At 36.7% G+C, this 18261-nt stretch overlaps 1 protein-coding gene across 6 annotated transcripts in view; it reads left to right on the plus strand.

Annotated features, from left to right (window-relative positions):
* Positions 1–18261, plus strand: part of PDE10A (phosphodiesterase 10A) — a 340723-nt gene that overhangs the window by 291761 nt on the left and 30701 nt on the right. For 5 of the 6 annotated variants that reach the window (XM_068185214.1, XM_068185216.1, XM_068185212.1 and 2 more), the window contains exons 6-9: positions 9525–9665; positions 11981–12136; positions 14815–14865; positions 16702–16760. In XM_068185214.1, coding sequence (XP_068041315.1) covers positions 9525–9665; positions 11981–12136; positions 14815–14865; positions 16702–16760 — 407 coding nt within the window. The remainder of the gene's footprint in view (positions 1–9524; positions 9666–11980; positions 12137–14814; positions 14866–16701; positions 16761–18261) is intronic. The other variant, XM_068185213.1, reaches the window with a different exon arrangement.

Consider the following 18261-nt stretch of genomic DNA (forward strand, 5'->3'; position numbering starts at 1 on the left):
ACAAAGTATTTGCTGAATATCTATAGAAGATGCCACATCAATTGCAGATTCCAGTGCATTTCTTTATGCAAGTATTACTCAGCTTTGGTGCCAGAATGGTTCCAGCGTGGGTAGTTCAGTTATTTTAGCATCCTTCTGGGAATTCAAATTGCTTGAAGCACTACCACTCAGTGCAGTCCTAACTGAGAGTGTTCTGATGGCGATTCTGCTTTTCAAATGATTGCCCTCTAGCAGGTAAGCACCCCTTGCATGCCCAGCTCCTTCCTTCCCTGTGAAGTTGCCCAGTGTATCAGAATCTGGTTCTGCCTGTGTTACGTATATGCTAGAATGAATTGCAAAATACTTGTGCTAAAAACAGTAGAGCTTCCTCATCAGGGTCATAATCTGAACAGACCTGTGCCCAAACTGCCTCTGGTTTTTGAACTTTGTTCATATCTAAGGGTTTATCTGTGTCCATGGGTTAGTATAGTTATGCAAATAAAGTTACTTTTTGTTAAGGTACATAGCAGCCGTTTTACAAGTACTATATACTGGAGAACAGAAACACTTACAAATCAAACAGGAAAGTTTCACAACTCTCCAGCAAAGGACATGACTTTTTTTCAATTTTCTTTTTTATTTCTTATGGGGATAAATATACAGTTAATAATTCTCCTGTTATGACCTTAATTAAGTATCATCTTCAAACATGGCTTAAAGGATTTACTGAAATTCTCATATTGGATACTGTGTGTGTAAATCAATTGCCTAAGTATCATGCTAGCTAGGCATTTAAGTCCATAAGCTGACATCTTTACAACGCACTATTTCTAAAATACTTATTACAGTTACAGAGTTCCTAATGTATTACTATATTAATTAATTCTTCAGACAGTTCTTGTTTATAGTCCTTACTTGTATGAGTAATTTGCCTCATGATTACACTGTGATTCTTACGTAAAGATGTATGACTTCATATTTAAGTCATGCACTTAAAGCAGCTTTTACTTGGTCTTGTGTTACTTAGTTCCTGAAACTCCAAATTGTGTTGACAAACAGATTATCCTTGCTTCAGACAGAAGTTTCCAATAGCTTTATTGTAAGAAATAATTATGCGAGGCCACAAATATGTGCACATACTCTGTGCTTCAGGGTGTATTTTATTAAGCCATTCTTGAATTTCTAGTCATGCAAAACTTGTTGACTCTTGATGTGTATGCAGTGCCACCTAGTGACTTTATGAGGTGGGTGATTTGAATTATTAAGCCAGTAAAAAACATGTACTGCTTGCTGTCTCCGGTTTTTGAATGCACAGACATCTCTGAAATTTGAGTCTTTTAAACGTGTTTCCAGGTGAAATCATTCTAGTTGCAAGTCAATTCAGGAAACTTTGGTTTTTTATCCTTAAATCAAATCTAAGACCATGGGGTTCTTTTATATGTAAAGTGGAAGAGATCTGTTGCTTTCTTATTTACCAGTGAAGAGTGATACTCAATGGAGAGCAAAAGCTCTTGTTTAGTTACAGTGTTTGAGTTTAAATTTCAGTCAATAAGTTATCAAGCTGAAATAAATAAATAAGTGTCAAAATGTATTTTAGGGAAATTTTGGTCTTGTTTAATTTAATACTCAGGTAAATTCACTTGTGGAATGTGTTCATGATTAATATAGTATCATAGAATATCCTGAGTTGGAAGGCACCCATCAGGATCATTGTAATCCAGGTTCCTGACCTGCCTAGGACACCCCAAGAATTACTCTGTGTGTGAGAGCATTGTCCAAACACTTCTTGAACTCTGTCAGGCTGGTGCTGTGACCACTGCCCTGGGGAGCTATTCCAGTGCTCAGCAATCTTCTGGATAAATAATCTTTTCCTAATATCCAACCTAAACCTCCTCTGACACAACCTCAGGCCATTACCTCAGTTCCTGTCACTGGTTACCACAGAGAAGAGATCAGTGCCTGACCCTCCTCTTCCCCTCACAAGGAAGTTGTAGCTGCAGTGAGGTCTCCTCCCAGTCTCCTCCAGGCTGAACAGACCAAGTGACCTCAGCCACTCCTCATATGGCTGCTCCTCAAGCCATATGGCCTTTCACCATCCTTGTGCCCTTCCTTTGGATCTCCACTTGCAGATTTAGATCTCTGTTGCACTGTGTCACCAAAAAGTGCCCCCAGCACTCGAGGTGAGGCCGCCCCAGCTCAGAGCAGAGCAGGACAATCCCCTCCCTTGCCCGGCTGGCGATGCTGTGCCTGATGCACCCCAGGACAGGGTTGGCCCTCCTGGGCACTGTCAGGGCACTGCTGGCTCATATTCAACTTGCCATCGACCAGGACTCTCAGGCTCTTTTCTATGGCACTGCTGTCCAGCATCTCATTCCCCAGCCTGTGCATGCATCAATATATACTATAGGTAGAATACAGAAATTGCTAGAAAACGAGACAGAGTACAGTTGTTTGTATTTTGCTGTCAGAATGGGAGATTGTTTTGCATAAATTTGCAAGGATTTATCCAGATATCTGGTTTTGCTTAATATATTCATTAATGCACAGGTAAAGAAAGAATATAGGACTGCAGATATGTTTGTAGGACCAGATTAGATTTCAAAATGGCCTTTGGAACATGATCAGAAGAAAGCAGACAATGATTCAGCTAAGAAAAGTTACACAAACAGAACTCTAGCTGTAGTGTAAAGTATTTTTCCTTTTTCTCTCTCTACTGCTAAAGCCTCAGATGAAATAGAACATTATTTAAACACAGAACTTTAAGAAAAAAATAGAATTGGAGGAGCTGAAGGGAGTTCAGGACAGAGCAGAGAGAATGGTCAGGAAACAAAATAAGTGGTTTTGCTTAGTCTAAAGAAAAGAAAGTTGAAGGGTGAAGGTATGCCTAGATAAGGCAGTGAGGAAGGGAATCCTCTCCGATGGTGTGTAGGGCAAGAAGCAGTGTGCTTGACTTGGCATTGGGAAACTTCCTCAGTTGTGGCTGTAATGAAGCATGACAGTCTGTTGCTTGTGCAAGTTCAGGGATCCTCATCCCTGGAGGAGTGTTTGGGACCTGCTCAGCCAAATGTCTTTCAGAAAAATGCTTAGCTGACCATGCCTTAAAATGGAAAGGATGATAGGGAGGCATGTCAACTTGGTTTTCTGTGTCAATGAACTGCTATAATTCTTGTGGTCTTTTTCTTGTGTAAATCAACTGGAAATTTTCCAGGAGTTAAGTGCAGTTAAAAATTGATACTATTCAGAGGGGTGAACACATAACCCCCCTGCCAAAAATGAAAAAAAAAACCAAAACAAAACAAACCCAACTGCTAGTAGTTCTACAGTAAATTTACATGCACCATCTTCATTTCACAAGTACCCAGCATTTGTGCTTATACTATGTGGCTTAAAATTGTGGATTTCCTCTAGTACACCGTGATGTAGTGCAAAGGAAACAAGTTTTTTATAAACAATGGTGGTAGTTGCTGGTGTTCTTTTCTTCTTTTTTTCCTGTGTGCCTCATACAATCAGACTGCTGCACTTGTGTTTTAACCCAGAACATAATTGCCTAGAGCTTTTTAAGGTTTTAGCGTGGTAGTGTTGGGCTACTACTTCAATTAAGCCACATAACAAATGCAAAAGGTTTGGCTGTGAATAATTTCCAAATTAATTATGTTAGTTTGTTTTTCTTGGTCATCTTAGAGTATTATGATGAGTTTTATTCTTGCACAGCCTTTGTAAATATCTGCAGATAATTTTATCATTTGGTTGTGTGGTCTTACGTATAAGTTGTCCTTTACCAAGAGTAAAAAAATCTATTGCTGTTACTGAATAGAAACAGATGTGAGCACCAGAGGCCATTAAACTCACTTAATATCAGCTTGATCAATTTCCATTTTCTCTTTAATTTTTTCTTTCCCCCCAAGCATGAAATCACATAGCAATGCTTTAATATGAAGGCTTTCATTTAATGTCAGTTGAATACTAAATGATTTTCTGTGAAGCACTTTTAGGACCAGTTTTATCAGTAGATTGTGCTGTGGATGAAACTAGATCAAGATCAGTCACCTGTACCACCAAAATAGTTTGTTAGTGGAATGCTTGTCACATGTGTACTTATCCTTCATTTTAATAATTAAACCCGGTTCTTATCCAGACTGCTTTTCTGCAAGGAAATTTTAGAAAAATTGGTTTATGGTTGTCATTTGCTTAGTTATAAGTAATTATACAAAAAGAAGAAATAACAGTTTGTAAAATTATGATGATCATTAAGATGATAATGATGAATACATGTTTGCAGTTTAATTCCAATCCTGACAAACTTTATGTAGTTGGTTGAATGGTTTCTAGTTTTTGTGAGATAGGATTTGGTGTTGTACTGGGTTCCAACAAAGTGCATACCAACAGTGACTAGAAAAATAGCATAAATTATACCTATGGTTGTCATCTTCATCAGAAGAGCCAAAGATTGAAATCACTGAAAACTGTAGGTACTTTCTTAGTGCTGTAACAATATCTGTCAAGTGTTGTGGATGCTATTGTGTTATAAGACTTCATGCCACTACTCATGTTTTCTTTTATTGGGATTTTAATCTACTGTCTCTGTCAAGTATTAGATTTTCACTAGAAAAACCAACAATGGGCCAAGTTACACTAGCGCGACAAGATGAACATGAATAATTTTTCATGTGCATGCTCTTAGCTGTTAGAAATGAGGAGCAAAGAAGATTTTTTCAACCACAGTAAAAGATTCAAGATAAATTACTTAATAATTTTACCAGACTGAGTGCATAGTACCAAGGAAAGAGCACCAAAAACCATGGTATTATGGTTTATTGAGTATAAACTCATCTCGTCATGTGTCTGAAAGCCAAGCTAGTGGGTTTATCTTTGAATTTGAGATGTTGTCATCTTTATATCTCTCAAGAAACAGTTACAGTACATCATTCTTCATTCCTGTAGACTGGCAGGCTTATTAATACATTAGTATTTTTAAAATATATTAGACAAAACAATATGTTGCCTGTACCTAGAGTGCCTAAGAAACGTGGGTCATAGAATAGAATCATAGAGCCTTTTAAGTTGGAAAAAACTCTAGATCATTGTGTTCAACTAACACCACCGAGATTAAATGGTGAATTTTGCAACATTTTTTCTGTGTTCACCAGTGTTTAAACATTTGTTAAGGTCATAATTTCTTTTGGACTTTCTGTTTTGCTTCAGTTTGTTTTTTTAAGAACCTCTTAATCTCTGTATTCATGATAGGTCATTAGTGGATTCCAAACCACGCTGTTACATCCATAAAAATTAATAGGAGTTTTTTTTGCTATGGACTTTATAAAAGTGAATTAAGTAATTAAACTAGGAGGGGAGGAGAAATTTTTAAGATTTTAGGCCCAACCAGTGCAATCTGTCCCGTCACAGATGGAAGGAAAGAAGGGCACCTCATGTGCTCTAGGGTTTCAACAAGTTACAGAAAGTTCTTGATGTCAAACTTTAGTGTTCCCCTGCCTACTGCATTTAAAGAAAGAAGTCCATCACCATATAGAACTTATTGGAAGAATATTATTAATAGGATAGTTGAGACTGATGAAGGAAAGGAGATTCTGTCTTTTTCTGGAAGGAGGGTAAACAGATCAAAATTGGGAGTTACAGAGTCCTGTGGACTGCCAGGTGCCAGAGTGCCTGAACCTGGAAGCTTCCAAAGGATTCTCTCTCCAAGCCAACGTTTGTCCTTTTGGTAGTTTTTCAGATCCAGACTGACTCTCTCATTTTGGTTACCTTCTCTCCCATCAGCAGAAGAGATCCCTAATGCTCTTTCTCCACTAGTTATCTTTTATTACTTTTGCCTGGAGAGAGACAGTGACATTGCATTATCAGTAAAGAGCTATTTGTATTTATCCCTTTCTGGTACTGACTTACAGTCTCGCTGCAAGTGATAATAGCAGCAAAAGAGTGTGTAAGCAGTGCACAAGCACCCTACTGTCTCCTTTTACTGCATCGTGAGCTATCAGTATAGTATTTGGGAAATCAGGGGTCCTAATATTCTCATATTTCCTTTTTTATTCACTATATTGGTTAACTTCTGGATGAAGATCCACTGGTTTCTTATTTTGATTATTAATCATTGTTTATTATTACCAGAAATACTGTCTTTTTTGAAGTAAAATATTCAGACAAACTGAGAAAATGAAAGTTAATTTGAAAGGCCAAATCTATCAATTTCTTTGCTTACTTGTGAAGCTGTATGCAATATATCTGATGTCTGTATGGAGACACTTCTAGTTACCTTTTGAGCTAGTGAAAGATTATTGGAATGTACGTTTGCAAATTAAAAGAATGCTGGAGTCATTCTCAGTTAGAAGAAAGTAGGTGAGCCCCAAATTTTATCATTACTGCAGTACATTTCATTTCAGAAGTATTTTCTTAAGCAAAAATAAAAAGTGAGCTGGATAGGTGATGTGAAAACCTACTGGTTTTTGACAGTGTTAATTTTAGAGATTCCCATAAAGCTGTGTCTGTGGCGTGCCTCAGAGATTATTCCAGTAACATGCCATAGTAGAGCAGAGCACAGTTTACTTTGTTTTGTTTAGCTGACCTTGCCATTGATGGCTTCTACTCAAGACATTTCTACATAATTAATTGGCAATAAACATTTAAACTCGTTCAGATTTAAATTCATCAAATATGGAATGTACGAACACTCATAGCAATTTATTAGGGGTATGTATAAAATCTGTGTGGAATGGTAGAAGCTTATGGATTAATTTCGGCTCATATATGGTTATGAGAAAAATTGCCTTTCTTTTTAATAGTGCTGCATGCTTAGGATAATCTTATCAATTGTTCTGCACAGACATTTCTACCTCTGCAGTCAGGAGCAATAGTGGCAAATTTAGAACCTATTGGGTTTGCAACTTTCCATAGAATGAAATTGCTTCTGCAAAACTCTTTTTTGCAGAAGCTGGAAGTAAAATAGTGTTCACCAACTTTTTCCAGCATAGGGAAACTTGTTCACAGCAGTACTTCATTGTGTTAGCAACTGAGGGGTTTACCAGACAAAATGATACACAAGGACACAGGAAAGACTGTGCTGGTGAAAGCAGCCTTTGCAGGCTGCTTGATGATGTCAACACAGGTTTTTGGCCACTGAAGATTTAGTGAAGGTGTTTTCTGAAGAAAAATATGTATGTGTGGGAGAAGTGAGTTCTTTGTTTTCTGGTACAAGTGGCTGTTTGGTTTTCTTCCCTTTTTTTCTTGCTTTGAGAAGCTCTTTCTGAGAAAAGAAAGATTTGTGCATTGTATTATGTTTAGTGCTGGGCATGACTCAGGAGATGAGTGTGGAAAAGCACATTTTATACACATAAATAGCACGGTTACTTGGCTAATTGTAATGCATTGCTACCTTGGCAAAAAGAATTAAATGTATCATGTAAGAAGAATGGTGTGAATAAAAGAGTTATTCTTTGGCTTCTTCAGCAAAATTGACTTTGCTCTCTGATGTCCTGTTGATTTTTACTCATTCCACTACTTGAACTATATCAATCAGACTTTTAACATTCTGTTGCATCTCTATATTTTGCAGAAGTCTGCAACAGAAACCAGCTTTTCACTGTTATTGTTCCTATTATAAGAGTATTTTTAAAATAATAAATCTTAAGCATATAGTATAGCAGATCAGACTTCTGTAAATATATGTATTTCAATATTTCTATACTCTTTATACTTTACGACCTTTTTTATTTGTTGAGAAATATTTTATACCAGAACACCAATTTAAATAAATAAAGATCCGTGATTTCTTCAGTTTTATTAGAATAATGTACTTTTTTTTTAGATCATGGTGTGCTTTTCTTGGCTATGTTATAAAAAAATGATCTTTTTCATTCTATTTAAGTGCATGTGAAAACATGAACTGAAGCTTATGAAGGCAAGCAGCTGTAAAACTAAGTTTTCATTTTAAAATTATATGTATCTTTATTAGATTATAAACATGTAAGAATAAATTGAGCTTTTTATTCTGGTAGATTGAGTAGGCTTGTTCTGACAGATTCAATGTATTGATTTGATGGTTTTTGATTGTTTGGATGTTGCTTTTTTTAAAAAATTACATTCTTGTAATTCATATGGAAAATAAACATTCTGACTTTTCAAGTGTATCTTGCTTCTGGAGGCCACACTTCAAAGAGGCTGTGAGCATAGATGGGTTTGAAGAATAAGGTTCAGCTTTAGGATAAGAATAAAAAGAACATTTCATGATTTCTTGTGCTTGTACTGTATAGTAAAATGCAAGACATTAAAATAGAGTAAATAGTCTGAATATTCATCAGGGCTAGTCCATGGAAGAAACAACTTTCCTTCCAACTGAAAAAAATCACTTGTCAGTGCTAAATTAGTTTAGGGCAACTCTATTTTCTTATTATTTTTAAGATAGTTTAATTTTAATCTGTACCACACATTAGCAAATGAATTTCTGGATGGAAACATTACTTTCTTGTCTTGCTGAATTTTTTGGGACTTTCTGCTTAAGAACAAAGTACTCACTCACTGGTTTTTGTCAGAATCTTGAGTGTTTTTCTTCTGAGCCTACTAAATACCCAAATTGTTGGACTTCTGGTTCTTCTTGGATAGATTTCAGTTTTGTTTTGGCTATGAATTTCATACTTTTAATTGATGATTTTTTTTTTTCCCCTCGGCATAAAGTCACAACTTTCTCCTTCCAAAATGCTGGTAATCCATTACAGCTATCTGCACCACTTCAGGAGTACCTTCATATGGTGCATTTTATTGCATCGCTTTAGTTTCTGAACATTTCAGTGTGGGGTTTTTTGGACCTATTTAGTCCTAATACTTTATAACAGACCATGCATATTTGTAAAGAAGGGAGAATTATGAGAGGATGCACCTCATATCATCACTTCATTTTCTACAGCTGATAGTAGATGCTGAATTTTTGTATTCAAATTTTACCTGTAATAATCCATGCTAGAAAACAGCTCCTTTCTGATTGCAGCCTTAATGAAAGCAAATTCTGAGAGTAAAATTAATCAGCAGTAAAACCTGTGGCCATTCTTAAGAGGAATGTTAGTAATACATGTTGCAGTGGCATTGTCATCTATCTCTGATACCATGTAACAAGAAATTTAAATACTATCTCCACTTTTTGAATATTTTCTATTGAAATAAATGAATGCATTGTAGATAAAAAAAATTAAGATAATGTTTTCCTTACAAGGCAATGTTTTCTTTTGTGAGTCTTGTGGCCTGTGTTTTATCTGTTCAAAATAAATGCAATCCTACCCTGATATAAAGAGTAACTGACTTAAGTCATCCACTGTGCTCCACAGGAGTTGTCCAGGAGTTACCTGGATGTCTTCAAAGTGGGATTTTTTAAGATTTCAGAAGAATTAAGCGGAGTTTATTCCACTACTTTTCATTGTCGAAAGCCGCGTTTCTCTACATTATCTACTTTATTTTACATAGGTTGTGCGGGAACTGTAAAAGTAATCATGCTTTCTAATTGATTTCTTTTTCTTTCTTTCTTTTTTTTTTCTCCTTCTAACTAGAGTCTGTGTGTATTTACACCACCAGGAGCTAAAGAAGGACACCCACAACTCATTCCTGCAGGGCCCATTGCACATGGCACTACGGTATCTGCTTATGTAGCCAGATCCCGAAAAACGTTGTTAGTAGAAGATATTCTGGGGGTAAAAAGCTTTCCTTTCTTAATGAGATATTGCAGCATGTTCTTAGAATGAATGTTATGATGCTGAAATGTTTGAGATGAACATTTAAGGATAGAATTTGCATCTGTCCTGATACCAGGAAAATAAATCTGAGTTTGGATTAACTGATGGAATAATTTTAAAGGTTTGGATTTTTTTCACTTTGGGTTTGGGTTATTTTACCTTTTCGTTTGGTTGTCAGGTAAAGGACACGATGGAACCACAGTCATGTAGAAAAAACAACCAATCCAAACTCCTTGATCTTGAAATATTAACCCCAAACAAGAAGATTTACATATAGTCAAATTTGAAAATTTGATTTATTTTAAATAAAGGGCTCACACTGATAAGAATGTCAGTCAGAATTCTGGTTATTAGGCAGGATTTTTATCTCTGCATACTCTAATGTAAAGCTAGAATACTGATAGTATCAGATTTACATGAAAAGTGCACTAATGTAACTGATATCAAAATTCAAGCCTTTTTCTGTAACAGGAGTTAGAAGTTCCTAAGGTGATATTCTGGTAATTCTTGGCACTCTGTATGTCTGTCCTTTTTAATTTTTTTTAAACACTTAATCCTCTAGTTGCATCTATGCAATTTTATGAAGCACAGTATGATTAGTTGGTTATGAGAACACCAAGGAAGTTTACATTCTTTTCTCTCTTCAATGTTTCTTACCTTTTCAAGTTCTGTCCACAAAAACAATTTTTGGATACTATGACAAAAAAAAAAAAAAGGACATTGCTGTCCCTAGTTTTGAAATTATTTGTTAAAAATATATTTGACCTTAATTGGGCAAACCTGGGCTATAAAAAAAATACCAGATATCTAATGTGAGTGCACTTAAACAGAGCCACAAAACCAAAAGGAAGAAACTGCTTTCCCTGTTGTAATAGTCAGTGCTTTCTACACGCTCTGAAGATTTTATGTGCTGGTATGTTTTTCAGTTAGATTAAGGGTTTAAATGGGTACTGTTAATTTCCAATTAATATCATGATATCCTTACATACAAGAGTTCTTGTGTTTTGATTTTGCTATGTTTTTGATTCTTACTAAAATCGTGGGGTTAGTGAGGAGGAGTTTTTCACTTTTTTGTTGGTTTGATGTTTGTCATTCATTGACCAAACAGCAAGGTTCATTTTGGTGAGATGGTTTGCCTTCATGTGATTTTAGGAGCTTCTCAACAGCGAAAGGGAAGTGCTTGCAGGTAGACTTGCCAGCCCTTTTTTTGTGGGAGGACAGAACTAAAAAGAGAAGGCAGAAAGCTCGTGTTTCAAAGTGCTTCCCACTCTCTTTTGTCTGTCATTTGTTCAAATTGATTGTCATCTTAGTAATTAAGGTAGAGATTACTTGCTGTTTTCTTTGAGAAGTGAGAGATTTTGATCAGCCTTGGAGGGGTGTCTGTCTTGCCTAAGCACAGCCTGCAGGGGGACATCTGATACGAATCAGGTGCTGAAGGACTGATGTGCATGGAAGTGGGTCTTGCACACTTTGCACTGGGCAGTGACTGCCTTACTAACTATTACATCCAGGTGCTTTCTTAGGTCTGCCTCGGTTTTCCTACATGGGGAAGTGAAGCTTTAAAGCCTTGAACATTCTCTATTGAGGGTTGAAAGTTATGTATTTGGGTCTTATCTAGCAGCTGCTAGGATTATTTTACATTTGTTTCTGTGTCTTTTGCACAAGTTTATTCAGGATGTGTAAGAAAAGGAAGATTGCTTACTCTCATGTGTAATTTTTTGGGAATGCATTTTCCTCCTCAAGAGTTGGTTGAGGATTATAATAATATAACCTAAAGCCTTAGCCTCAGGTTTCAATTTTTGCTTTCTTGCAAGTACTGTTGTCTACTCTTTAATACTGAGATCTGAGAAGTCCACTTTGTGATTACAATTTCTTTGGGGTTTTTGGAAGGAAGGATGGTGGGATAGTAGTGTTGCTTGTTTGGATTTTTATTTAATCTGGACTGGCATTAGCAATAAAGTGCTGGTTTTTCTGCCTGTGAGATTAAGGAAAAAAGCATTATGTAAACAGACCTTAATCTGTGTGTATTATCACACATCCTTACATCAATAAGGTTATCTGCATATGTAAATTAATGCTGAGACTTTAAAATAACATTTTTTAGTAGATGTCTTACTACTGTGTAGAAGTTATGCTGAGAGATTAGTTTTAGTGACTTTTGTGATTTTCTGCAGATTTGGTGAGATAGGAGGGGGAGGAAAACATCAGTATGTCTTTGCTGGTAATGTTTTATCAGATTTTACATTTGATCAGATTATGTTTGCTTTTTCTAGGATGAGCGATTTCCCAAAGGTACTGGACTGGAGTCGGGGACCCGTATCCAATCTGTTCTGTGTTTGCCAATTGTCACAGCAATTGGTGACCTGATAGGTATCCTGGAGCTTTACCGTCACTGGGGCAAAGAAGCCTTCCACCACAGTCACCAAGAGGTGAGCTCATGTGCAACCTTTGCCCCCTTCCTCGCCATGGTCAGGACTTCACTCCCGTCCCTTCCCCCACTCCAAACTTCCTTCTGTCACGCTTCTCATGAGTTTATATCTTTTTCATGCTTGATTTTTGTTCTTACTGAAAAAAAAGAAAATATGTAGTGATTTGTATTTTCAGTCAGAGGAGGTAAAATATACAAGTACAGGGACACGTCAAGAATTTTACCTTCTGTTCTTTTGCTGATAAACAGATTGTTTCTTCATTGATTATAAACTCAATGCAGAGTTGTTAGAGAAGGTAACATACAGCAGGTAAATGAAATGTAAGTGTAAATCAAACATCAAAACCCAAAATCACTTTATATAAAAAAAGACAATGCTTGGTTAGCCTGAGTCTCAATCTTAACTTTTCAGTACATCTTTATTTTACATTATGGTAAGATTTTAAAATCTATTTTAGTTTACTCTTTGGTGTGGCTTCTCAATTAATTAGCCCTATTGCAAAACAGAGTGTTGCAATGTTATAGCAACAGTTTATAAAGTCTCAGTGCTGGGTCTCACAGGAGGGGAAAGCGATTTTACTTGAAATCTAATGTGAAGCAAAAGAGGTTTCTGATATTTGCATGCATGTTTTTACTGCCACGCGCTCTCCAGTGCCATGATGTGTCTGTCTAGGTGGCATTTCCAGTTCCAGGTATCCAAGTATTCCCTCTAGAATTCCTTGGAACAGAAGGACAAGGAATGCTCTCTGCCAAGTATTTATGGTCTCCTGGTTTCTTTCTAAGTTGACAATCATGTACTGGTTTTGGGTCAGGCTTTTCTTTAGCTTTTCGGAGCTGATAGCTTTTGTCTCTCTCTAGCCTGTCCCATCTCTGTGAGTTGTCAGGATCACTGTCCTTTGTCTCCTGACTTAGATGTCCTTAGAAACTGTATATAGAAGTGCTGGTACCTGGATGACCTGCCAGTCTAGGTGACATTCATAAAGCTTTCCTCTGCTTTTTTTAACTTCTGATGCTTCCCTATTCAGTTATTCTCATTTATACTCATCTTTCCCTTCTGTGACTGTTCTGCAAGCATTACTCTGTTCATGTAAGTTCTGTGTAGCTGTGTTGTCCATACATGTCCATTTGTCAGTCTGAAGTTAGAAGCTGTTAGCCAAATACAAATGGATTTGAAAATAGAGCAGGTGTCGCAAAGGTTGTTGCTGTACTAAAGGTGTTCAAGGTGCATCTTTGCTCTCATGTCAGGGTGAGGATCTCTGTTATGTCCCATTAAGATGTCTCTGATGTAAGGATTAATTTCTCTCTGTGCTGTCCCCCAGAGAAGGGAACCTGAACACACAGCTAGGAAAAAATGGAGTAAGTTCTAGCCAGGTTTTTGTTGTCTTAACAGTGATATGAGATCCACTATGGTGCAGTTTAGCTGTACTGAACAGGAATTATTTGTGTGAAAAGAAGAGATTCAGGCAAGAGGTACTAAAACTAGTCCTCCCAAAGAAGGAAAACAGCAGCAGTATTTGTCAAGTGTATATTTTGTTTATCAGTAAGCTAAGTATGCTAGCATTCATCTGATGTTTACATGTGTATATTAGTTGGGTAGTCAATGACACTTCAGCTTGTTGTCACGTCTTATATTTTTTCACCAGTAGACTGAGGTCAGGGTAGGGATTTAGTGTGGTGGGGCCGATATCCTTGCTCAGAGAACAAAGAACAGGCATTTGTACAAAGCCAGGCTTCATTAATTCTGTAACCTACACAATGTATTTAGTTTTTAAAATTGTCCTATTACATTAATCAATCTACAATTCAGATAAGTCTCAGACATGCATTGTTTTATGTAAACATGAATGTTATATGAAATAGCTGCTGTAGCTAAAGTTCATGAATGTTCTACTTGGAAAAGGGTGGCTGCTAAATTAAAGTATTTTATTAGTAAATTAAAAATATTTTAAGGTAGCTTTCTGAGCATTCTTTTCATTCTCAGGTTTCAGAAAGCCTTTGGATGCCATTAGCAATTTTTATGAAATGTGTGCAAAGTGTTCTGTTTAAAAATAAAAATAAAAAAATACCTTAGGAGGGCATGCAAAAGCTGACCTCTTGTGCTTCTGTTCCCTGTGTTCCCATAAAGCTCCTGTGCTTCAAGGACAGGAGATTATGCATGGTAGCACATCATAGTTAGCTTCAGTTTACATGACATTTGTTTGAAATGTTGCCTGGAAACTGTCATACTTCAAACACTTGAGCTGAGGGATCAGGTCTGGTTCTTCTGCCACCAAAACAGTAATGAGAGAAACAGTGCCTGTTTACAGCTGGAAGTAGCTATTGCTGAACAGATACAGCCCCAGAAAGCTCTTAAGGCATATTTTATTTCTATGGCAGATGCCTTTCAACAGTGTAATTTTTAAAGCCCTCGGCTTATGTGATGTTTGTTTTGATGCTGTATTTTTGAGCTGATGGGTGCCCAATTCTTCTTCTGAAAACCATTGGTAAGCTCTAAAATTGAAACACTCGCAAGTACACTGAGACTTTTGCAAAACAACTGTCTTCCCTTAAATTGTTACTGCCTGCCTGTCTAAAACAGCTCAGTCAATTTACTTAGCAGGTAGATAGAGAAAAGAGGCATGTCACTGATGTGCAGTTTTCAAGGTTTCTTCAGAGAGAGTTTCTTCTCTTTTGTTGCAGGTTGCAACAGCAAATCTTGCATGGGCTTCAGTAGCAATACATCAAGTACAAGTAAGTGTGAGTGGTTTTTAATTTTTTTTATGGTGTTACTTGTCTTCCAGAACGTGTTTAGTAGGAGCATGGACTATGATCAGATTTAATTGGAGGTCCTTGCTAAAACATCGATTAAGGCCCCTTCCTTGAACCTGGGAAAATATGTTAGCATTTTTGGTGTTCATTGGACTAGTTTTCCTCACTTTCAATCATGGATCAAATAACAAACAGTATTTGTACTAAAGGAAAGAAATTTGAACAAAGTAGATAAATAATGATTAAAGCAGATTTATCATAACAACTTTGCACAGTTGTTTAGTTTTCTCGTGGAAAGGCAACTGCAAGGCTAACTGGTTGCTTTCCTCCTGCTTTGGTATTTCATTTGAAATTATGAAGTGTTGCTAGCAAAGCCTATTTTAAGCCATCCTCGCTAGCTGCTTCATGGTCCTGTAACTACTGCCACTAAGGATGCTTCATGCTGTCCCTAGCTGAGTGCCTAATGGAGCTTCAGTGTCAAGCTGCTCTAGCAAACCCCAGCAGCTTAGCTAATAGGTTTTGTTACTTCAGCTAGCAGAAGATGGTAACACTGAAACTAAACATATTCTGTCAACTCAGAGGAGATGCTAAAATAGATTCTTCTGTCATCTCCCAGGAGGAAATTCATGACATTCTTTTTTTTCAAGCTGTCTTTCATACACTTGTCAGAAGACATGCAGGAAGCTTCCCGCTTTTCTCTTGTAGTCTCTAATCTTTTCTGCTTCTGTGCTAGAAGTCACTGACTTTGGGGTGGTCATTCCCATCTAGGCAGAGTTAGCTGGAACAGACAGCTAGTACACTAGTAGAATTGCTAGCTATTGTACACTAGTAGAATTGCAATTGCATGTAGTTGTAGCTTCACCTATGTAAGAATTACTCTCTCCTTGATTGGGAAATCTTTCACATCTAACAAAACACAAAAGGGAAAGTTAAGTTCAAGCTTGTCCATTTCTATTTCTCTTCCTTCTTCTAAGCAGAAGGCTTGCTCTTCCCAAGTTTTTTTGCATGAGAAGAACGCAAGAGTTTTGATCTGGCATTTTGTGTCTACATTGCACAGATGAAAGATATTACTAGTTCTAAGTGATATTATCGTGAGTGTAAAATGTACAAGAAGTAGAGGTTTGTTTTACTTTTGGCCTCAGTGCTTGCTCTAGTAATATACAGATGTACAATTATGCTTCAGATACTGAGTATGCAAATGTGTGAAGTAAAAATACAGTTGAAAGCTTTGCTTCATCTAACATTTTGCTTCTAAAAAGAAGGATGCATACTATTTTCTGTATTCATATTCATGCTGATTTCTCCCTAAGTTGAGCATATATCATCTGCTGCTTAGCTTAGTTAAACTTGTCTGATATCAGACTACAGTTGTGTCTATATGCTACTTTGCAGCCTGGAAAAAAGTGGCAAAAATGTGGCAAGGGAGAAGGGAAACAAAATATTTGACATTCTCAGAAGAGCTGAGGGTCTGGTTAAGGAAATGTTCATTCCATAATCACAGTCAGTGACAGCCTTTGAGACAGCATGAGCAAGTGTAAAAACCAACAGCTTTAAGTGCATCTTAGGAAAGATTTTATGTGTTTCACAGTTTTAACTCAGCAGCTAGATAGCTAAGATTGAAACCCAGCACACAAATTCAGCCTTAATTTTATACAGGGCTGTAGCAGATACGTGTATATATATATATTTATGTATGCATGTATGTACACACACACACAAGTACTGGTGTTTTTCTAATAAACATTAAAGGGATGGGACTTCAGTTTCCCTCTGACATCAGTGTTCTGGAGCAAATGGTTCTATGATGTGTGCTTCCAGGTGTGCCGGGGCCTTGCCAAGCAGACTGAACTGAATGACTTCTTGCTTGATGTATCGAAGTAAGTGTGATTTGCAAGATAATCTCATGAATTCTTGATGAGCTTTTCTAGCATGGCTCTTCCAATTTACCTGTGTTCACTCAATAGCAGTAGTGGAAGCTACTCAGAGTAGCTCACAAGCAGTTGCAAAGGGACACTTCAGAGGGTGGGAAAACTTCAGCACAGAGACAAGAACAAGTGGTGTGTGTCGCAGTGGTGTTTACCTTTCATAATTTTTTGTGGTGGTGCAGATGAAAATGTGACATTCATTTATACCTTACAGAATTTGTTTATTCTTATGGTCTTTTGCGTGGGGTTTTTTCCTCTTTTTTCCTACCTCTTCTGTCAGAGTTAAATGTGGCCATCTTTTTAGAAGTAGAAAATAGGCTTGGTGTCTCTTAGCAATTTTAGAAGGCTTGAGAGGACTTTACAGAAAGTTTAGTGTGCTTCAGCTTCCCCTATTTTCCCAACAGTTTTTTGGACATGAATGCATGTATTCATAAAAATATGGATTTCAGAGTTAAATCCTTGAAGAATCAGGGCTGCCACATTATTCATCTTCCTGTACGTTTTCTGAATGATCTGTTTTAATTTTCAAAGACTTTTATTGCATGTAATATGTTTGCTTTGAATTTCTTGTCACTATAAGGCAAGATTAATTTGAAAGCACAGAAAGAGTGTGAAAGCTTGAGTCTACACTTGCAAAATCAGTTTAGTGTCTTAGGTGATCTGCTCTTCCTTCATCTCTTTTTGTTTGTCACTGCTATAAGAATCTTTAAATAGTAAAGATAACCAATAAATTAAAAGATAAACCAGAGCTGAACTTTTGGTAAATCTTAACAGTGTTTTATGAAACTAGTTGGAAGAAAAAATTTCAAAGTGCTTCACAAAGCAGTGATGATACTGTGGAAACATGAGATATCTTGTATTTTTGCTGCAAACATTTCTGTGGGTCTTGATGAACAATTCTCAATGCCATTGCTCAAGAATGTAGGCAGCCGAACTGACCCAGCTGGAAGGGAGAGTAATAAACTACAGGGAAGAGTCTGCCCCATGCAAGAAGGGCAAGCTGGTTGTATCCAGATGTTTTTCCAAACTTTTTCCTCAGGATGACCTTTTTTTTAATTTCAACATAATTCAGAGCATGCCTCCCAAAGGGCATTCTGACCAAGTCTTGCACCATTATATTCCTTTCCAGAGTGCTTGTATGTTGCTAACATCCATACTGAACTAGTTTACCAAAAAACTATATTAATCTATCCAGATTTATGGACTGGCAATTTTTTCTTGGACTGGCATAGTACTGAGATTGTTTTAAAGAATTTTGTAATTGTTTTATGTTTTTAAGATAATAAGCAATAAGTACTGCAAATATTTATTATGCCTTTCTATAAGAAAATAATTCTCATATATCATTATCATTTGCTAGAATTTTTTTAGTTTCAACGAAAGAAGAAAGTTTGTGTTTTAAGGCACAAAACTGGGATATCATTTAATACTATCTTTATGAACTTCATGTAGG

The sequence above is a fragment of the Anomalospiza imberbis genome, chromosome 3 (assembly GCF_031753505.1).
Source record: "Anomalospiza imberbis isolate Cuckoo-Finch-1a 21T00152 chromosome 3, ASM3175350v1, whole genome shotgun sequence".
Taxonomy (NCBI): Eukaryota; Metazoa; Chordata; class Aves; order Passeriformes; family Viduidae; genus Anomalospiza; species Anomalospiza imberbis.